At 44.7% G+C, this 19,276-nt stretch overlaps 1 protein-coding gene across 1 annotated transcript in view; it reads right to left on the reverse strand.

Moving 5' to 3' along the window:
* Positions 1–19,276, reverse strand: part of LOC122807612 (cytochrome b-c1 complex subunit 1, mitochondrial) — a 712,697-nt gene that overhangs the window by 556,679 nt on the left and 136,742 nt on the right. Inside the window, exon 5 of the mRNA XM_044078521.1 lies at positions 12,508–12,706. Within this exon, the coding sequence (XP_043934456.1) occupies positions 12,508–12,706 (199 nt within the window). The remainder of the gene's footprint in view (positions 1–12,507; positions 12,707–19,276) is intronic.

Here is a 19,276-nt window from a genome sequence, read left to right on the forward strand (position 1 = left end):
AAAACATTCCAGCTAGGCTTATATGATGTGAAAGCTTATGGTTTTTTTTTTTTTTTAAGCAGCGGTAGCGTTGCCACACAGCAAGAGGTTCTCCTGTTTGATTCTCTGTTGGAGTGCGGGGAGTGCCTTCTGTGTGGAGTCTGCATGTCCTCCCCGCGGTTGGGTGGATGTTCGAAAAACATGCATAAATGGGCGTGCCTTCGTTGAAGGTTGAACGTCGAGCTGGCACCTCAGCGTTCATGAAAATCTACGTTATTAAATTTTAGGAATTCAACCGAGTCACTGGTGTCTTCCTGCTATAAATTTTAGCTTGGTTCCTGCTTGAGCTATTTGCTACCAATCATCACAATCAAACAATTTTAATTTCAATCAATGTTGTTTGCACCCCCCAGACTGGCTTGTTGGACCCAATACTACTGATATTATATCTGGAACTTTACTATGGTCAGCCTATTGTAGTAATGACTGAGACCTCCACTTCCTAAACCATGAGTCTTTATCCAAATAATAACACCTTGGTGGCCATTTTCAAAAATAACTTGGCCTTACTCCACCCTCATCCTAGCCAATGCCCCTCTCCATCTGCTGTCTCATTTACCATTGCTATGACATCCTGAAAGTCTGGAGATGAAGTATCTATATACATTTTTCTCTTGGCAAAATTACATAATTCAATCGTACTAGGATTAATCTTAAAATAGTTACTTTTTGCAAGGCTATTTACATTGGGGATAGCAATTTACTTACAGGTGATTTGGTATATTATCCTGTTTTTCACTTTATGCAGTTACTTTTACTTTCTCAACTTGTATAGTGTAGCTGTCCATACCAGAAACAATAAAAACACATTAATGCGTGGAAAAAAAAAGTACAGTTGTGTACACTTACCATAAATGTAGATGTTAGAGTGTATTCACTGTTGCAGTCATTACATTTGGGTTATCTGCCTGCAGGTAGCCCTCAGCCGGCCTGAATACCAGAATCTTCAGATTTCTGCATCGGATGCTGTCGCTTCTTCCATGACGTCAGGTTGTCAGGGGTATAAAACATGCAGCCGACGCCATTACATCAGTTTTTCTTGCCCCAGATGTCAGGTGCCCCCACAACAGGAAGCAATTATAAGGTATGGTACACCCCCATCAAAAAGCAAATACACAAGAAAAAATAAATATACCAAACAAGAAGGAAAGGTAGAGCCAAGAGAAGTCAGGGGGCTGGAGGGAGGGTAAACAAGACTGCAACAGTGAATACACTCTAACATCTACATTTATGATAAGTGTACACAACTGTACTATCTTTTGTGTTTCACTGTTGCAGTCATCACATTTGGGTTGATTCCCAAAGCTAAGAAAGGGAGGCGGTAGTTAAAGAGCATTAGGGCCAGCTATTAAGCCCTGCAAAACTGCTATGGCAAATCCAGCTCTGGATTTAGAAAAGATAGGCATGTAGTAATGCTTGGTAAAGGTATGTACATAGCTCCAGGTAGCAGCTTCCAGGATGTCCCTGGTAGGGACTCCTCTGAGAAATGCTGTAGAGGTAGATGCAGCCCTGGTGGAATGTGATCTTATCCCCTGTGAGGTAGGTTTTCCACAGTGCTTGTAGCAGAAAAGAATGCAATGGGCTATCCATTTGAAAATGGTTTGCTTTGAAATGGCCTTCCCCTCTGCCCCTGCAGCAAAGCCAACTAGCAGCTGTTCAGATTTTCTGAGAGGCTTAGTCCTGTTCAAATAGAATCTAAGTTGTCTGTGCACTTGCAGAGAGTGCAGTATTAGTTCTCCTTTGTTTTGTGGATTAGGGAAAAAAAGTAGGCAAATGAATGGACTGATTTAGGACCACACTAGAAACCACCTTGGGCATAAAGGAAGGGTTAGTCCTGAGGGAATCCCTGTCCGCATGGAAGATAATGAAGGGTTCCACTGCCATGAGGGCCTGTAATTCAGACACTCTTCTTGCTGAAGTGATGGCTAGAAGGAAGGCTGTTTTCCAAGAAAGGTTGCAGCTGGCTCAAAGGGGGGGGTGGGGTGGGGGGAGAGACGGTGAGCTTTTCCAATACAAAGTTAAGTTTCCAGGCTGGAGTGGGAGCTCTCCTAGGGTGTCTTAAAATTTTGGCCCCTCTAAGGAATTGTTTTAGCAAGGGGTGAAAGAAGGGTGGCTCAGTATTATAATGTGCTGAAATGGCAGAGGCATGAATTTTAATTGACAAGAAGGATAGGCCCTTGTGGAGCATTTCTGTAAAATACTCTGGAATATGAGGTAAGCTGGGCACTGTTGCGCCCATCCCCCGAGCCTCGCTCCAGGAATAGTATCTTTTCCACTTTTCAGCATAGGATTTTCTAGTACTAGGCCTCCTTGCCTCCAAAATGACATCCAGCACCTGATTACTGAGGGATGCTAGAGGAGAGCTCAAGGAATTAGCCAGGCTGCAAGGTTCAGGGATTGAAGCGGAGGGTGCAGAATCTGGACCGCCTGCTGGGACAGCAGGGAAGGGGTCTGAAGCAGGTGCCATGATTGTAGCAGTGTCATACTGCACAAGAGGGGGTACCAGTGCTGGCGTGGCCAGTCTGGTGCAATCAGTATTGTTCTTGGCTTGTCCTGTTTGTTCTTTAGTAGAATCTTCAAGAGGAGGGGCAGAGGGGGAAAAGGCATAAACCGAGAGGCTTTCCTAAGTAAAGGACAGGACATCCACTTTCCAAGCTTGACTTTGAGGAGTTATTGTGCAGAATTTGTTCAATTGGAAGTTCTAAGGGGAGGCATACAGGTCTACCCCTGGAGTCCCCCATTTGTTCAAGAGGTTGAATATTTTGGGTTATAGTTTCCATTTGTGTGGGTCCATGAGATGTCTGCTTAAATAGTCTGCCAGTGAATTTAGTTAGCCAGGCTGGAATTGTGTTTGCAGGGGTACTTGGTAGCTCAAGGCTGTGTTCCACAGAGCCATGGCTAGTCTGCAGAGAGGGTAGGAGTGGGTTCCCCCTGCTTGTTTATGTACCATATAAAAGTACAGTTGTGTACACCTACCATAAATGTAGATGTTCGAATGTCTTCACTGTTGCAGTCATGACTGTAGGGTTCTCCCCTGCCGACAGGCAGCCCTCGGTCGGCCAGAATCCCAAAGTCTGGGTCCGGCGTCGGCTGTTCAACCATGCTCCCTGACGTCAGAGCGCCAGGAGTACAAAGCTGACAGCCGACGTCATCTTCTCCAGTTTTTCTTGCCCCAGATGTCAGGAGTCCCATAACCTTTGCAAATACACCTCAAAAGAATGGTGAAAAAAGGAACTACACAAAAGTAAAAATACGAGGGGACAGGAGGGAGGGAAACCCAGACTGCAACAGTGAAGATACTCGAACATCTACATTTATGGTAGGTGTACACAACTGTACTATGTTCATCGTGTTTCATTGTTGCAGTCATGACTGTAGGGTAGAATCCCAAAGCTGAAAGAAAGGGAGGTGGTCATAAAGAAGAAGGGCTAAAGGCCCTGCAAGACTGCAGAGGCAAAGCCTGCCCTAGACTTAGAGTAGAGAGGTAGATTGTAGTGCTTAGAAAAAGTATGCACTGAACTCCAAGTTGCAGCTTCCAAAATGTCTTTGGTAGGAACTCCCCTGAGGAAGGCCGCAGAAGTGGCAGCAGCTCTGGTGGAATGAGTCCGTATACCCCCTGGGATTTGCTTTCCATGGTGTGAATAACAAAATCTGATTCCATGAGCAATCCATTTAGAAATGGTCTGTTTTGAAATGGCTTTACCTTGGAAGCATAAGAAACAAACAAATGTTCTGATTTTCTGATGTCCTTGGTTCTGTCCAGGTAAAAATGTAGTTGTCTGTGTACATCCAAGGAATGCAAGATCCTTTCCCCTTTATTTTGAGGAGTGGGGAAAAAGGTTGGCAAGTGGATAGTTTGATTTAAAGCCACTTTGGAAACCACCTTAGGCATGAAGGTAGGATTAGTCCTCAAAGATACCCTTGTCTTGATGAAAAATAATATAAGGTTCCACAGCCATAAGAGCTTGCAACTCTGAAACTCTCCTGGCAGAGGTTAGGGCTAACAAGATAGCTGTCTTCCAAGATAAAAACTTGATGTCAGAAGAGGCAGCAGGCTCAAAAGGAGGCAAGGTTAGTTTTTCCAAAACATAGTTAAGATCCCAAGCAGGAATGGGAGGAGATCTAGGTCGTCTTAAGTTCTTAGCTCCTCTGAGAAACTGTCTCATGAGCTGGTGGGAAAAGATGGGAGGGTCTGTATTATAATGAGCAGAAATAGCAGAGGCATGTATCTTAATGGAAGAGAAAGAGACCCTTATTGTAAGGGATCTGTCAAGTAAAGTAAAATTAAGGTAATGTTAGGAAGAAGAGGATCAGAATCCTGAGCCTGCATCCAGGAACAAAATCTTTTCCATTTTCCTGCATAAGATTTTCTAGTGCTAGGATGTCTGGCTTCTAAGATGACATCCATAACCTGCTTTGGTAGGAAAGAAGAAATCAAAGGCCCTGGATTAACCAGGCTGCCAGGCTGAGAGTTCTAACATGACAGTGTAGAACCTGACCCTGATGTTGGGACAGAAGGTTCGGAGACTGAGGTAAAACCCAAGGGAGCTCCAGACAGATTTTTTTTTTTTTTTTTAAGAGTTGGATACCAAAACTGTAGAGGCCAATTTGGAGCAAGCAAGATCATCATCTTAGGCTTGTCCTGTTTTATCTTCAATAAGACTCGTGGAAGAGGAAGAGGCGGAAAGGCATATCCCAAAAGGTTCCTCCAACTGAATGACAGGGCATCCACTTTCCAAGCTTCTCTGTGGAAAGTCCTGGTGCAAAAATTCTGTAGTTGATGATTGAGATGGGATACAAAGAGGTCTATGTGAGGACATCCCCAGACTGCTGTTATCATCCTGAATATTTTGGTGTCAAGCATCCACTCGTGTGGATCCGAAAGGTTTCTGCTCAGACTGTCTGCTAGGAAGTTTCGTTTCCGTGGTGGAAACTGAGCTTGAAGATCCAAATTGCAAACTAGAGCTGTGTTCCATAGATCCATGGCTAGTCTGCAAAGGGGGTAGGAATGAGATCCCCCTCGCTTGTTTATGTACCACATAACTGTGGTGTTGTCTGTCCGTATTAGTAGTCGTCCTGGTTGTAAAAGATTCCTGAAGGCCAATAGAGCTTTCTGAACGGCTAACATTTCCTTTAAATTGATATGCAGGTGCTTCTGATCCTTTGTCCAAAGGCCCTGCAGACAGTTGCCCTGAAAATGGGCTCCCCAAGCATAATCCGAGGCGTCCGTGGTTAGAATCTGAGTGGCAGGAGGCAGACGGAAAGGTTTCCCTTTGTTTAGAGCACATGCCTTGGACCACCAAAGAAATTCCTTTTGAAGGCAAGGACGGACGGAGATCAGCATGTCTAAACTGTGGCAATGCTGAGACCATACACTTTTTAGGTACCACTGTATTTTCCTCGTGTGTAGTCTTGCATATGGAATGAGAAGGATGCAACCCAAAGCCTGCAGGAATTTCCTTGCAGATAGTTGAGTTAAAGTTGCCAAGGTTTTGAAAGTTGAAGCCAGCTGTAATTGTTTTTCAGATGTCAGAAATGCCATCTGGGTTGTGGTGTTTAGAAGAGCACCCAGAAAAGTTCTGTTGTGATGGTGTCAAATTTGACTTTATGTTTACAGAGAATCCCAGGAACTTGAGGAGGTTCTGTACAAATTCTAGATGCTGGAGTAAGACATCCTTGCTGTCTGCCTGAATTAGACAATCGTCCAGATAAGGGTAAATTTGAATTCCCTTGAGTCTGCAGTAAGCTACTACTGGAGCAAGGCATTTGGTGAAGACCCTGGGCGCAGTAGACAATCCAAAGGGCAGCGCAGAGAATTGAAGTGCCTCGATCTGGCCTTAAACCTGAGGTATTTTATGCGATCCTGCCTGATGGGAATGTGTAAATATGCCTCCTTTAAATCCAAAGTTACCATCCATGCATCTTTGGACAGCACTAGAAGTAGCTGCTGTAGAGTAAGCATCTTGAATTTTGGAATCTCTAGAAAGGTGTTCAAGACCAACAGATCCAGAATGGGTCTCCATAAGTTTTGCTTCCTGGGGACTAGAAAGAGCCTTGAGTAAAAACCTTTTCCCATCTCTGAAAGTGGAACCAGTTCTATTGCATTCATAGCCAAAAGAGCTTCCACCTGGTTTAAGGCCTCCATCCATTGATGTTTTGGAAGGTCTGGCCATCCGCTTGGTCTCGGCAAGGAAGGAAAATGGAATTTGCAACCTCTTAAAACCACATCCAAAACCCACTTGTCTTGGGTTATTTGAGTCCAATTTTGATAAAAAAAAAGAGAGAGTTTTCCTCCGAGAGGGGCTTCCAGGCAAGACGTTCCTGTAGCCCAAGAGGGAGTCACTGAGTTTGTTTCCTTTGAGTTTGTGACCTGTCCTCTCCTCCCCTAGGGGTGGAAGCAGTCCACTGTCTTGGTCTATAAGAAGCTTGTGTTTGAGGCCTTCCTCTGGAGAGTCTATATCTACCCCTCTGAGGCCTGTCTGAAGAGGGAAATGACCAATTTTTTGAAGGCTAATTCCTACTAAATGTAGGTGGCTGTACTTGTAAGAAATCTTTAACTGTTTGCATGAATTTCACCTTATCCTCCAACTTCTTAATCACCTCTTCAGCTTTTGATCCAAACAAAACATTATGCTGAACAGGAGCATCCAATAATTTAGCCTTTATTTGTTCAGGCAAATTTTGTTCCTTTAGCCATGCATGCCTTCTAATGACTGTGCCGAAGGCAGCAGCCCTACAAGAAGCCTCCAAGGCATCAAATCCACAGTGTAAACCATGCTTCCCAACTTGTTCAGTGGCATGCAATAAGTCATGTAATTCCTTATCTGCACAGGCAGAAATGGAAGTAAGCTTTTGTTTTAAAACAGACAAGAGAAATTGCTGGTATTTCAGCATATGAAACTGACAGTTTAAAGCCCTAATGGACAAAGTAGCAGAAGTGTACACTTTTTTGCCCCATCTATCTAAGGATCGAGAATCCTTTTCAGTAGGAATGGGATTTTTGGCAGAAGCGGCCTTAACTCCCTCAGGTCCCTGATAAATGGTTTCAGGGTCAGCAGAAGTGTTCTTGTATAAAAAGTGGAGGGAATCGGGAACCCTGTAATATCTATCCGGCTTAACAGGAGCAGGAGGAAGAGAGTCAGGGGTTAAGTTACCCTCCGAAAAGGCATCATCCACAATATCCAAAACAGGAGAAATAGCCAGGGGTCTATGTTGGGGAAGAAGAAGAAAATCCCTAAGTCTTTTCTTAGATTCTGAATACTCCTGTCCTTCCCAGTGGAAATGTTCCCTCATTTCATGCACAGTTTCCCCAAAAGAGAAATCCTCAGGGGAAGAAGCTGAAGGAATGGATTCCTCAGCATCAGAATCCTCATAAGGAGGGAAAGAATATTCCTGGTCAGAAGAAGAAACTGAGGAAACAGAAGCCTGATTAGAGGAATCAATAATAAACATCCTGCCTTGGCCTTTTATCTGGAGGGGGATGTGAACCCCTAATCATAGTAAGTAAATCCTCCGTCATCTTGAGCAACTGTTTCTGTGACTTGGGAGCCGGTTCAGAAGAGGCCTGTGTTGCAGTTGCAGTCTTTGATTTAGAAGGAGTCTTTTCCTTTGCCTTTATTAGAAGCTGAGTAGGTCTGAAAACCCCTTCGGAAGCCGGTACCTGCACAGCGGCTCCGGACCCATCCGAAGGAGCATTGTCCGAAGGTACTGCAATAGAAATATTTAAAGACCTGGTTGGCTCCTCATGAGAGTCCATTTCGGCCATCGGTTCTGAAATGGCAGACGACAGGGGCTGCAAAAGCGCCTCACTGACGACGACCGAACCTGAAGCTGGCTCCGCTTGTGCGCTATCATCAGATTTGGACCTCGGAGGCCTGTCTTTATCCTTGCAACGTTTGTGAACTCCGGTAGCCGGAACCGTATCAGATGACATTTTGTAGTTAAAGCGCCTACCGAAGTAATGAAAAGCAAAATCATACCTTCTCTTAATTGTACGTTGATTGAATCTAGCACAAAACCGACAACTAGCTACGTCGTGGTCAGGGCCTAAGCAAGGAATACAGTAAGAATGAAAATCCTTATGAGGTATTTGCTTCCCACATGAAATACAATTATTAACTTTTTCTGACATCGGAGTGGAGCAAGAAAAAAGTTTCCCCAACGAGGTACTTAGCTTTGAGTGGAGAAGAAAATCTTCGGACTGAAGGTCATCAGAAAAAATAGTCAGGAGTCAGCCGACCGGCACTTGCGAACTGCTATCACCGCACGGCAAGAAAGACTGGAGAAGATGGCGTCGGCTGTCAGCTTTGTACTCCTGGCGCTCTGACGTCAGGGAGCATGGTTGAACAGCCGACGCTGGACCCAGACTTTGGGATTCTGGCCGACCGAGGGCTGCCTGCCGGCAGGGGAGAACCCTACAGTCAACACGATGAACATCTGTGGTGTTGTCAGTCTTAGTTTGCCAGGCCGGAATTGTGTTCGCAGGGGTACTTGGTAACTCAAGGCTGTGTTCCACAGAGCCATGGCTAGTCTGCAGAGAGGGCAGGAGTGGGTTCCCCCTGCTTGTTTATGTACCATGCAACTGTAGTGTTGTCTGTCTTTACCAATAGTTGTCCTGGAAGAGTACAGTCTTTGAAGGCTGGCAGAGCATTCTGTACAGTTAACATTTCTTTTTTTTACTGATATGCAAGTGTTGGCGTGGCCAGTCTGGTGCAATCAAAATAATCCTTGGTTTGTCTTGTTTGATCTTTAGTAGTACTTTGGCAGGCAGAAGAGGAAAGGCATAAACTGATAAGTTTTTCCAGCTGAAGAACAGAGCATCCACTTTTCAAGCTTGTGTGTGGAGAGTCCTTGCGCAAAATTTTTCCAATTAATAGTTCTGGGGGGAGGCAAACGGGTCTAAATCTGGGCTCCCCCATTTGCTTGTCAACATGTTGAAAATCCTTGATTCCAGTTTCCACTCGTGTGAGTCCATGAGGTTTCCGCTTAGTCCGTCTGCCAGTGTATTTAGCTTTCCTGGCAGGAATTGAGCTTATAGATGCACTTGGTAGCTCAAGGCTGTGCTCCACAATGCCATGGCGCCCCCCATGCACAGTCTGATGCATCTGTTAGGGTCTGAGCGGCAGGGCGTAGTGTGTGAATGGTAGTCACTTATTTTGGTGGCAGTCCTCTGTCCACCAAAGGAACTCTAGGCGTAGGCAAGGGATGGTAGGAATCATTGCTTCTAGATCCTGAGAATGTGGAGACCATAGGCTTTTTAGATACCATTGTAGTTTCCTCATATGTAGTCTTGCATATGGAATTGGAAGAATGCAGGAGAGCATGAACCCCAAGGTTTGTAGTATTTGCCTTCAAGATAGCAGGGTTTTTGAGGCCACATTTTTGAAGTAGGTTGTTAAGTGAATTTGTTTCTCTGGCGTGAGGAAAGCGATCTGGGAAGTTGTAGTCAAGCTTGCTCCCAGGAATATAATTTGTTGACAGGGTACCAGGTGTGATTTATTTTCATTTATGGTGTACCCCAGACAAGTTAGCACCCTTTGTACAAAAGCCAGATGATTCAAAAGTATGTCCTGGTTTTCTGCCAGAATTAGACAATCGTCCAGGTATGGGTATATTTGAATATTTCTTTGCCTGCAAAATGCAATGACTGGAGCTAGGCACTTTGTGAATCCGCTGGGCACAGTAGATAAGCCAAAGGGCAGTGCAGAGAACTGATAGCGCGTGTAGCCTCCTTTGAAACATAGGTATCTTCTGCAAGATTCCCCGATTGGGATGTGCAGGTATGCTTCCTTTAAAACTGTTGCCAACCAGGCATCTTTGCTTAGCATAGGAAGCAACTGGTGAAGAGTCAGCATCTTGAATTTTGGAATCACCAAAAAGGTGTTTAGAGTAGACAGGTCCAGGACAGGACGCCATGAATGGTCTTTTCTGTGTACCAGGAAAAATCACGAGTAGAAACTTTGTCCCTTTTCCTCTTCTGGTACCAATTGAATAGCCCCTATGCTTAAGAGAGACAGTACTTGCTTTTGGGCCACTGCCCACTGATTTGGAGGTAGATCCGGCCAACCGCTTGGAGATGGTAACGTGTGGAAGTGAAATCTGTATCCTTGGGACACTATATGTAAAGCCAAATTGTCCTGGGTAATGAGTTCCCAGTTCTTTGCATGAAGTGCAATCTTTCCCCCCAAGGGGACAGTCCGTTGAGAAGTGCTTGGAAGTTTTTTTTTTTTTAAAAAGAAGTCACAGACAGTATACCACAGGGCGGAGTTTTATTACTCCCAGATTTGGAAGGGGAGGCCCCCCACTGCTTAGTCCTGTGCGTCCCCTGGGACTGAAGCCTGGGTGCTCTGCTGGATCTGGGTTTGGACTGAGAAGGTCTGGAAGAGGCAGGAAAGGACCAATTCTTAGAAGGCCAATGCCAACTAAATCTCGGAGGTTGTACTTGTAAAAAAAATCTTAGTTTGCTTAGATTTAGCTTTTTCCTCCATCTTTTTAAGAACTTCTTCTGTCTTGCCAAACAGGCGGTCCTGATTTAAGGGAGTATCCAGTAATTTCGCTTTAACATGATTTGGCAAGGATTGCTCCTTAAGCAAAGCATGCCTTCTAAATACAGACCCAGTTACCGCAGCCCTGCAAGATGCCTCTAGTGAATCAAAACCACATTGCAATGTATGTTTACCAACTTATTCAGCAGAATGCATTAAATCCTGTAAATCCTTATTTTCAGCACAATCAGGAATCAACATCATTTTCTGTTTAAGCAATTCAATAATATGCTGCTGATACTTCAACATATGAAGCTGGCAATTCAAGGCCCTAATGGCCAACGTTGCAAAAGTGTATACCTTCCTACCCCATCTATCCAGCGCTCTGGAGTCTCTATCAGAAGGGGTAGGATTTTTGGCAGTAGTAGCTTTAATGCCCTTGAGTCCCTGTGAAACGGTTTCAGGATCCGCAGTAGGAATTTTGAAAAGGAACCCTGTAATATCTATCAGGTTTTCTGGAAGCAGGAGGTAAAGAGTCAGGGGTCATGCTAGATTCCAAAAAGGTATCAACAATGTCCAGTACAGGAGGTACAGCTAGAATCAGAGAAATCCTGACTTTCCCAATGAAAATGCTCCCTGAGAGTACGCAAAGTTTCACCAAAAGAGAAATCCTCCGGGGGGGGGGGGGGTAGAGGGAATAGAGTCCTCAGCATCAGAATCAGAATCCTCATAGGTAGATAAGGGTAAATCCTGGTCATCAGAGGAAACAGAAATTTCAAAATCCTGGTTAAAAATATCATAAGGAAACTCAGTCCTACGTCTCTTAGAGGGGGAAGGTCGGCTTCCCCTTATTAAAGTAATAAGGTCTTCAGCCATTCTTATTATTTGTTTTTTAGGCCTAGAGGCCTGACCATGCAGTCTGGGCATCAGTTTTCTAGGCATGGTTTAAGTTTTAGGCCTTGAAGAAGAAGATGGCGTCGGTGTATTCAGGCCTACTGACTTGCATATTAAACACTCAGAAGCCAGTGCCTGCACAACAGCTCCGGACCCATCCAAGGTAGAGACATCCGCAGGTTCCACAGTTGAAGCATCTTGCGGCATACCAGACTCCAAATGGGTCTCAGTGGAGGCCTGTGAATCTGAATTAGCGGGTATCAGGGGCTGCAAAAATGCCTCAGTGAGTACCAGCGGACTGGCAACTAGCTTAACGGAAGCGTTGTCAGCAGTTTTGGACCTGTGGTCTGTCTCTGTCTTTATCCTTACTTTTTTTGGAATATGGGTAGTCGGATGGCTTACCAAAGCCATTCCTGGATAGTTAAACAGAGTACCAAAATAATTTGCTGCAAATACAGACCGATGACGAATAGTTCGGGGGTTGAACAAGGCACAAAACTGACAGTGAGGGACGTCGTGGTCTGGGCCTAGGCAAGGAATGCAGTACGAATTAAAATATTTATGAGGTATTTGCTTTGCAAAGGTAATACAATTGTTAACTTTTACTGACATCGGATAAGAACAAGAAAAAAAGGATCCCCAGTGAGGTACTTCGCTTTTTTGAAGACTTTGGTTCTGAAACTCAAACGAAAATTTCAGGAGTCTGCCAACCGGCACTTGCAAACTGCTTCTGCTTCTGGCACCATGCGGCAAGAAAGACTGCTGTAATGGCATCGGCTGCATGTTTTATACCCCTGACAACCTGACGTCATGGAAGAAGAGACCGCATCTGATGCAGGAATTCAAGACTCTGGTATTCAGGCCGGCTGAGGGATACCTGCAGGCAAATAACCCAAATGTGATGACTGCAACAGTGAAACATGAAGAACATCAGGCAGACACTGTAGACCAAGCTGTGTACCCGCTGAATGAATTTAAAAACTGCCATCATGACAAAGAAATGTTTATTTTAATACAGAATAAATCTGCAGATTTAAAAAAAACATCTGCTCAACAAATAACTACAACATTTCTCCTAGTCATTTCTTACTTTGCATTTGCACTGGGGCCAATGACAGTATTGCCAAGTGGAGTCCCTTGATAAGCCATTCTATGGAGATGATCAAATACCACATCCTGTACGCTAAACTCTATTTCTTCCATTTCCCGAAGTATTACATCACGTTGTCGCTCAATCTCGGATTCACTCAGTATGTTATTCTGCAGAACATCAGCCAAGATTTCAACAACTGGGGAAAAGCACAAAAAATAACACAATCATTTTATTGAACTAGTGTATTACTTTAAACTTGACAAATCACTTAAATGTATTTAAACAATCTTATCAAATCAAGAATTCACAATAACCTTAAGGGTAATTTCTCAAGGTACAATCTCAGTATGCAAAAAACAAAAGTAAATAGATCAAACTATAAGAATGTAGAAACACTATCAGATCTGACTGACTAAATACAATGCAGGGAGAGAATCTGAAGCAGTGTTTGTGCTGCCCCATGCAAAGGGGCAAAGTAGTCTCTTCAATCTTAACCAACTCTCTGCAAAGATTCTGAGTAGTAGTCTTCTTGACCTTGTGCTCAATAATACAGCCCTTGCTGCAGAGTTCTAAGAATCACTCCACCTGGCATAACCCAAGCTCTTGACAGTCTAATGCAAGAAAGTCAGAGGTGACATCTCAAAACATACCCCAAAAGCGGTACTGTGGGTAAATATTGCCTGCCCTTCTTGTCAGCTTCTCACAAATATAAAAATGATTCCCTGTGAGTTAATGCAGAGTGGAATGGAGGCAATCTAGTAGATGGAATTCGCAGGAGGGGGGCTCTGGCTGATGCCAGATGACTGGATTCTTTATAGGTTCATAGGTTAGCTCTAGGCTAACTGCCCTTGTGGTCCATTTTAAGCCTAGCCAATTTCACTCAAAAGGCAAGAACAAAACCCTGTATCTTGTGTCTGTGAGGTACCCATCTTAACCATATATCAACCCTCCTACACTAAATTTTAATTTTCCCTTTTCCTTAGATTCATGGTTTCATAAATACATAGCTAATTAGTATACTAGATTTCTTAACATGCCATTTTAAGCCTAACCAATCTCCTTACCAAAGGTGAGGATCAAACACTGTACCAATACCTTAACCATTACACCAAGCCTCAAGCTTTTACTTTCTCCCACCATTACAACAACCAGGACTCCAGTAAAGAGTTTCTTTGCCAATCTTCTCCTGTCCACCAGCACCATTTTTGGGACATGACAAAAGGGCTCTGGCTTCTTTAGTCACCTCTTCTGTATTGCTGGACTAAAGCAAAGTACAGTTTTGTACCTACCATAAATGAAGATTTCCGATAGGTATGCATCTGCAGTCATAACATATGGGTTGTCCTGCCTCAGGCAGCCCTTCGGTCAGCCGGATTCCAAAGTCTGGGTCTGGCCTCGGCTGATGTCGCACTTTCCCCGACATCAGAGCGTCTGGGGTATAAAAGCATCAGCCTACGCCATTTTCCTCAGTGTTTCTTGCCCCAGATGCCAGGTGCCCTCTAGGCAGGCCAAATTTGGAAAAATGCAGTAAAATTCCAAACATTTTCCAAAAAAATATATATATGTACATATATATACAAACAAATACACCATAATAGATCCCCCAGCTAGCTAATGGAGGGGTAAGTACCCTAGGAATACCACAGAGGGGAAGGAGGGAGGGTAACCCTGACTGCAGATGCATACCTATCGGACATCTACATTTATAGTAGGTACAAAACTGTACTATGTCCTTCAAGGATGCATCTGCAGTCATAACATGTGGGTAGAATACCATAGTCAATCTGGGGGAGGAGGCACTAAGAAAAGGATGGTGTAGTTAAGATCCCCTGCAGGACTGCTGTAGCAAAACCCGCTCTGGATCTGGAGTATAAAGGTAAATTGTAATGTTTGGCAAATGTATGCACAGAGCTCCATGTAGCAGCTTCTAAAATGTCCTTGGTAGCCACCCCTCTTAGGAAGGCTGTAGTGGTGGCTGTGGCCCTTGTTGAATGAGGCCTGATGTTTGCAGGAACTGTCTTTCCATGAAGGGAGTAACAAAATCGAATGCAATTTCCTATCCACTTAGAAATTGTCTGTTTGGAAATTGCTTTTCCTTGTACCCCAGCAGCATATGCTACAAGGAGTTGGTCAGTTTTTCTGAAACTTTTAGTTCTGTCCAAGTAGTAGCATAGTTGTCTGTGTATATCCAGAGTGTGTAGAAGTTTCTCCCCTCTGTTTTGTGGATTTGGGAAGAATGTAGGCAAGTGAATAGCTTGGTTCAGGGATACCCTAGATACCACCTTTGGCATAAAAGTAGGATTGGTTCTTAGTGAAACTCTGTCCTGATGGAAGATAAGAAATGGCTGTACTGCCATTAAAGCTTGTAACTCAGATACTCTTCTTGTTGAAGTTATGGCCAGAAGGAATGCAGTTTTCCAAGACAGAAACTGTAGATCTGCCGATGCTGCTGGTTCAAAGGGAGGAAGTGTTAGTTTCTCCAGCACAAAGTTGAGATCCCAAGTAGGTAAAGGGGGTTTTCTTGGAGGATTGATGTTTTTGATCCCTCTTAGAAATTGCCTCAGGAGAGGGTGCGAGAAGATAGGTGGATCCACATTGTATTCTGCTGAAATTGCTGAGGCATGAATCTTAATGGAAGAATAGGACAGGCCGTTGTGGAACAATTCTGCTAAGTATTCCAGAATGTGTGTCATACTCGCCACTGACACATCTAAGCCTTTTGTTGTGTTCCAAATGAGAAATCTTTTCCATTTTGCTGAGTATGTCTTCCTTGTGGAAGGCCGTCGAGCTTCCATAATAATGTCCTTTACTCTCTGTGATAAGTTGTTGTGAGGGGGATTTATGGAATTTTCCAGGCAGTTAGTTGCAATGTTTTCAAGTTGGGATGCATGATCTTGAAGTTGTTCTGCGTCAGAAGAGGCCATAGGGGGAGAGGCCATGGTTGCGTCTGTGACATGCTCCTCAATAGTGGGTACCAGTGCTGCCTTGGCCAGTCTGGAGCTATCAGAATCACTCTTGGCTGTTCTGTCCTGATCTTCAGTAAAACCTTGGGCATTAATGGGAGAGGTGGGAAGGCATATACTTTTAGAGCTTTCCAGCTGAAAGAGAGGGAGTCCACCCTCCAAGCTTTTGGGTGATATGTCCTTGAGCAGAATGTCTTCAGCTGATGGTTGTGGGGAAAGGCGAACAGATCCATCTCTGGCTTTCCCCATGCTTTTGTTAAGAGTAGGAAGATATCTGGGTGCAGCATCCATTCGTGTGCATCCATGGTAGTTCTGCTTAAGCTGTCTGCCAGTACATTTTCTTTCCCTGGCACGAACTGGGACTGTAGTTGGATATTGAGTTTCAGGCACAGCTCCCATAGATTCATAGTCAGCCTGCATAGAGGGTAGGAATGTGTGCCTCCCTGCTTGTTTATGTACCACATGACTGTGGTGTTGTCTGTCCTTATTAACAGGTGACCTTGATGTAGGAAAGGTTTGAAGGCCTTGATTGCATGCATCACTGCCAGCATTTCCTTTTGGTTTATGTGCATGCGCAGCTGTCCTTGAGCCCACAGGCCTTGGAAACATTTGTCCTCCATGTGTGCTCCCCATCCTCAGTCCGAAGCGTCCGTGGTGATGGTTTGCTTTGTTCTTGGTTTGTTGAAAGGCAACCCTCTGTTGGACTGGCAGGCATGAGCCCACCACAGATTTCCTTTTGAAGGCAAGGAATAATTGGTATCAAAGCTTCTAAACTGTGACTGTGCTGAGACCATACACTCCTTAGGTACCATTGTAATTTTCTCATATGCAGCCTGGCCTGTGGAATCAGAATTATGCAGGATGCCATGTAACCAAGGGCCTGCAGGATTTTCCTTGCAGTTAGCCGAGTTTGTCTTGTCAGATTCATGAAGTAATCCGGAAGTTGTTTTTGTTTTTCTTCTGTGAGAAAGGCCATTTGGGTGGTTGTGTCTAGATCTGCACCCAAAAAGGTTATCCTTTGAGATGGAACAAGTCTTGATTTTTGGATGTTGACTGTGTATCCCAAGGCCTGTAGCAGGTGGATGGCATACGCAAAGTCCTTTATCAAATTTTCCTTGTTTTCCGCTTGTATAAGGCAGTCGTCCAGATATGGGTAGATTTGAATCCCCTGAAGTCTGCAGTGTACAATTACTGATGCCAGGCATTTTGTGAACACTCTGGGCGCAGTAGATAAGCCAAAGGGCAATGCTGAGAATTGATAATGCTCTGATCCTGCAAGAAATCTGAGGTGTCTTCTGCAACTTGGTCGAATAGGGACATGCAGGTATGCCTCCTTGAGATCTAGAGTCACCAGCCAAGACTCCTTGCCCTGCATGGGAAGAAGTTGCTGTAGGGTCAGCATCTTGAATATTGGCACAATGAGGAAAGTATTCAGTGCGGATAGGTCGAGAATAGGCCTCCATTGATTTTCTTTTCTTGGAACAAGGAATAATCTGGAGTAGAATCCTTGACCTTGTTCTGAAAGAGGTACCTTTTCTATGGCTTTCATTTGAAGTAAGTTGTTGATCTGCTTTAAAGCCTCTGCCCTCTGATTTGGTGGCAGGTTTGGCATTCAGGTTCTTCTTGGCAAAGTGTGGAAGTGGAACCTGTATCCTTTTGTCTATTATTTGCAGTGTCCATGTGTCCCTTGTAATATAATGCCAGTTTTTTGAGAATAAAGAAAGCTTTCCGCCCAAGGGTGCTTCCAACTGAGCCCTGGTAGGCAGAGTCAAAGTGAAGTCATTGTGTCTGTCCTGGTGTAGTAGTAGTTGTTGCTGCACTACCTCTCTGGTTGGTAGGCTGCCACTGACAGCCTCTGTAGGAGCCCCTAGCTTGCCCTCTACCTCTGGGACGCCTGTTCCTGCCTCTCTGGGCTCTGTCCGAGTCTGGAAAGGACCAATTCTTAGTAGGCCAGTTTCTGCTGAATCTCGGTGGTTGTACTTGCAGAAAATCCTTAACTGTTTGCACAGATTTAGCCTTTTCTTCAAACTTCTTTAAGACCTCCTGAGCCGAGGAGCCAAATAATTTTTGTTTTTCCATTGGAGCATTCAGGAGTTTAGCTTTAACATGGTCTGGCAGGGATTGTTCCTTCAGCCAGGCATGCCTACGAATGACTGCCCCAGTCATAGCTGACCTACATGAAGCCTCCAGTGCATCATAACCACACTTTAAGAAATGATTACTAACCTGCTGTGAGTTATGTACCAGGTCCTGAAGGGATTTACGGTCAAGGGGTTCAGAAGAAGAAAGTTTCTTATTCAGTTCATCTAACAAATACTCTTGGTACTGTATCATATGGAATTGACAATTTAATGCCCTCACAGAAAGAGTTGCAGAGGTATATACCTTCTTTCCCCATCTCTCTAAAGCTCTAGACTCCCTTTCAGAGGGTAGAGGATTTTTGGCAGTGGCAGCTGCAACCCCTTTAGGGCCCTGAGAAATAGTATCTGGGTCTGCGGAATGGGCCTTATACAAATGAAAATGAGAATCCAGGACCCTGTAGTATCTATCAGGTTTGGCAGGTGCCGGGGGGAAGAGTATCAGGGGCTGTACTAACATCATTGTACACATCAATAACATGCAAAACAGGAGGTGTAGCTAAGGGCCTATGTTGAAGCAAATGCAAAAAGGTCCTTAATCTCTTTCTAGAATCAGAGAATTCCTGACCCTGCCATTGAAAATGCTCTCTCATGGAATGTAGAGTCTTACCAAAAGAAAACTCTTCAGGAGGGGAGGCCGAAGGAATAGATTCTTCAGCATCAGAATCCTCATAGGGCGAATAAGCCTCTAACTGGTGGACTTAACTCAGATCCATCCGTGGACTCATCTGAAGAGTGTTGGCCAGAGGGCTCAGTCCTGGGCCTTTTGTCTGGTGGTGGGTGAGAGCCCCTGTCCGGGTGAGGCTGAGAACCTCTAATTAAAGAAATAAGATCCTCTGCAAGGCAGAGGATCTGAGAACTAGAAGTAGAAGGCCTCTGGGAGGTAGTTTTGGGAGGCAAAGCTTTAGTAAGTTTGGCAGCTTTAGCCCTGGAAAAAGCCTTAATGGACATGGAAGCAGGGGGTCTGGCTGTCCCACGTGCAGGAGTAGATTTGTCCAAAGGTATGGTGTCGGACATTTCCTGGACACTGGTTTTGGTAGGTAGCTCAGTAGCTGACTCAGCCGGGGCCTCCAGGGCCATCGTGGTCGGTTGAGTGGATTCGGTTAAAGGAAGCTCCGAGGACTCTGTTTCGGACGAAACCGAGACACTCGCGGTAGGCCTTACCGTGGTTTCAGCCGAAACCGCGGGCCGCGAGTGTCGGTCCTTGTCCTTCCGTTTCTTCACCAAATGCGAAGTCGGAGTCTCCGATGGCATCTTATAAGCAAAATTAGCCCCAAAGAATTCCTCTGCAAACTCCGACCGACGTCTAAGAGTTAGTCGGTTGAAGGAAGCACAGGCTGAACAGGCCAAGACGTCGTGGTCTGGGCCTAAGCAAGGAAGGCAGTAAGAGTGGAAATCCTTATGAGGTATTTTTTTCCCACAAGTTAAACAATTATTTACTTTATCTGACATCGGCTGAGGCAAGAAAGAGTCCCCAACGGGGTACTTAGCTTTTTCGAAGTCTTCAGTAGCTGAATTTCTTCTTATCACAGGATCTGACAAACCGGCACTTACAAATTGCTTCTGCTTCGGGCACCACGCGGCAAGAAAGACCGAGGAAAATGGTGTCGGCTGATGCTTTTATACCCCAGACACTCTGACGTCGGGGAAAGTGCGACATCAGCA

The sequence above is a fragment of the Protopterus annectens genome, chromosome 7.part1 (assembly GCF_019279795.1).
Source record: "Protopterus annectens isolate FY-2018-M chromosome 7.part1, PAN1.0, whole genome shotgun sequence".
Taxonomy (NCBI): Eukaryota; Metazoa; Chordata; order Ceratodontiformes; family Protopteridae; genus Protopterus; species Protopterus annectens.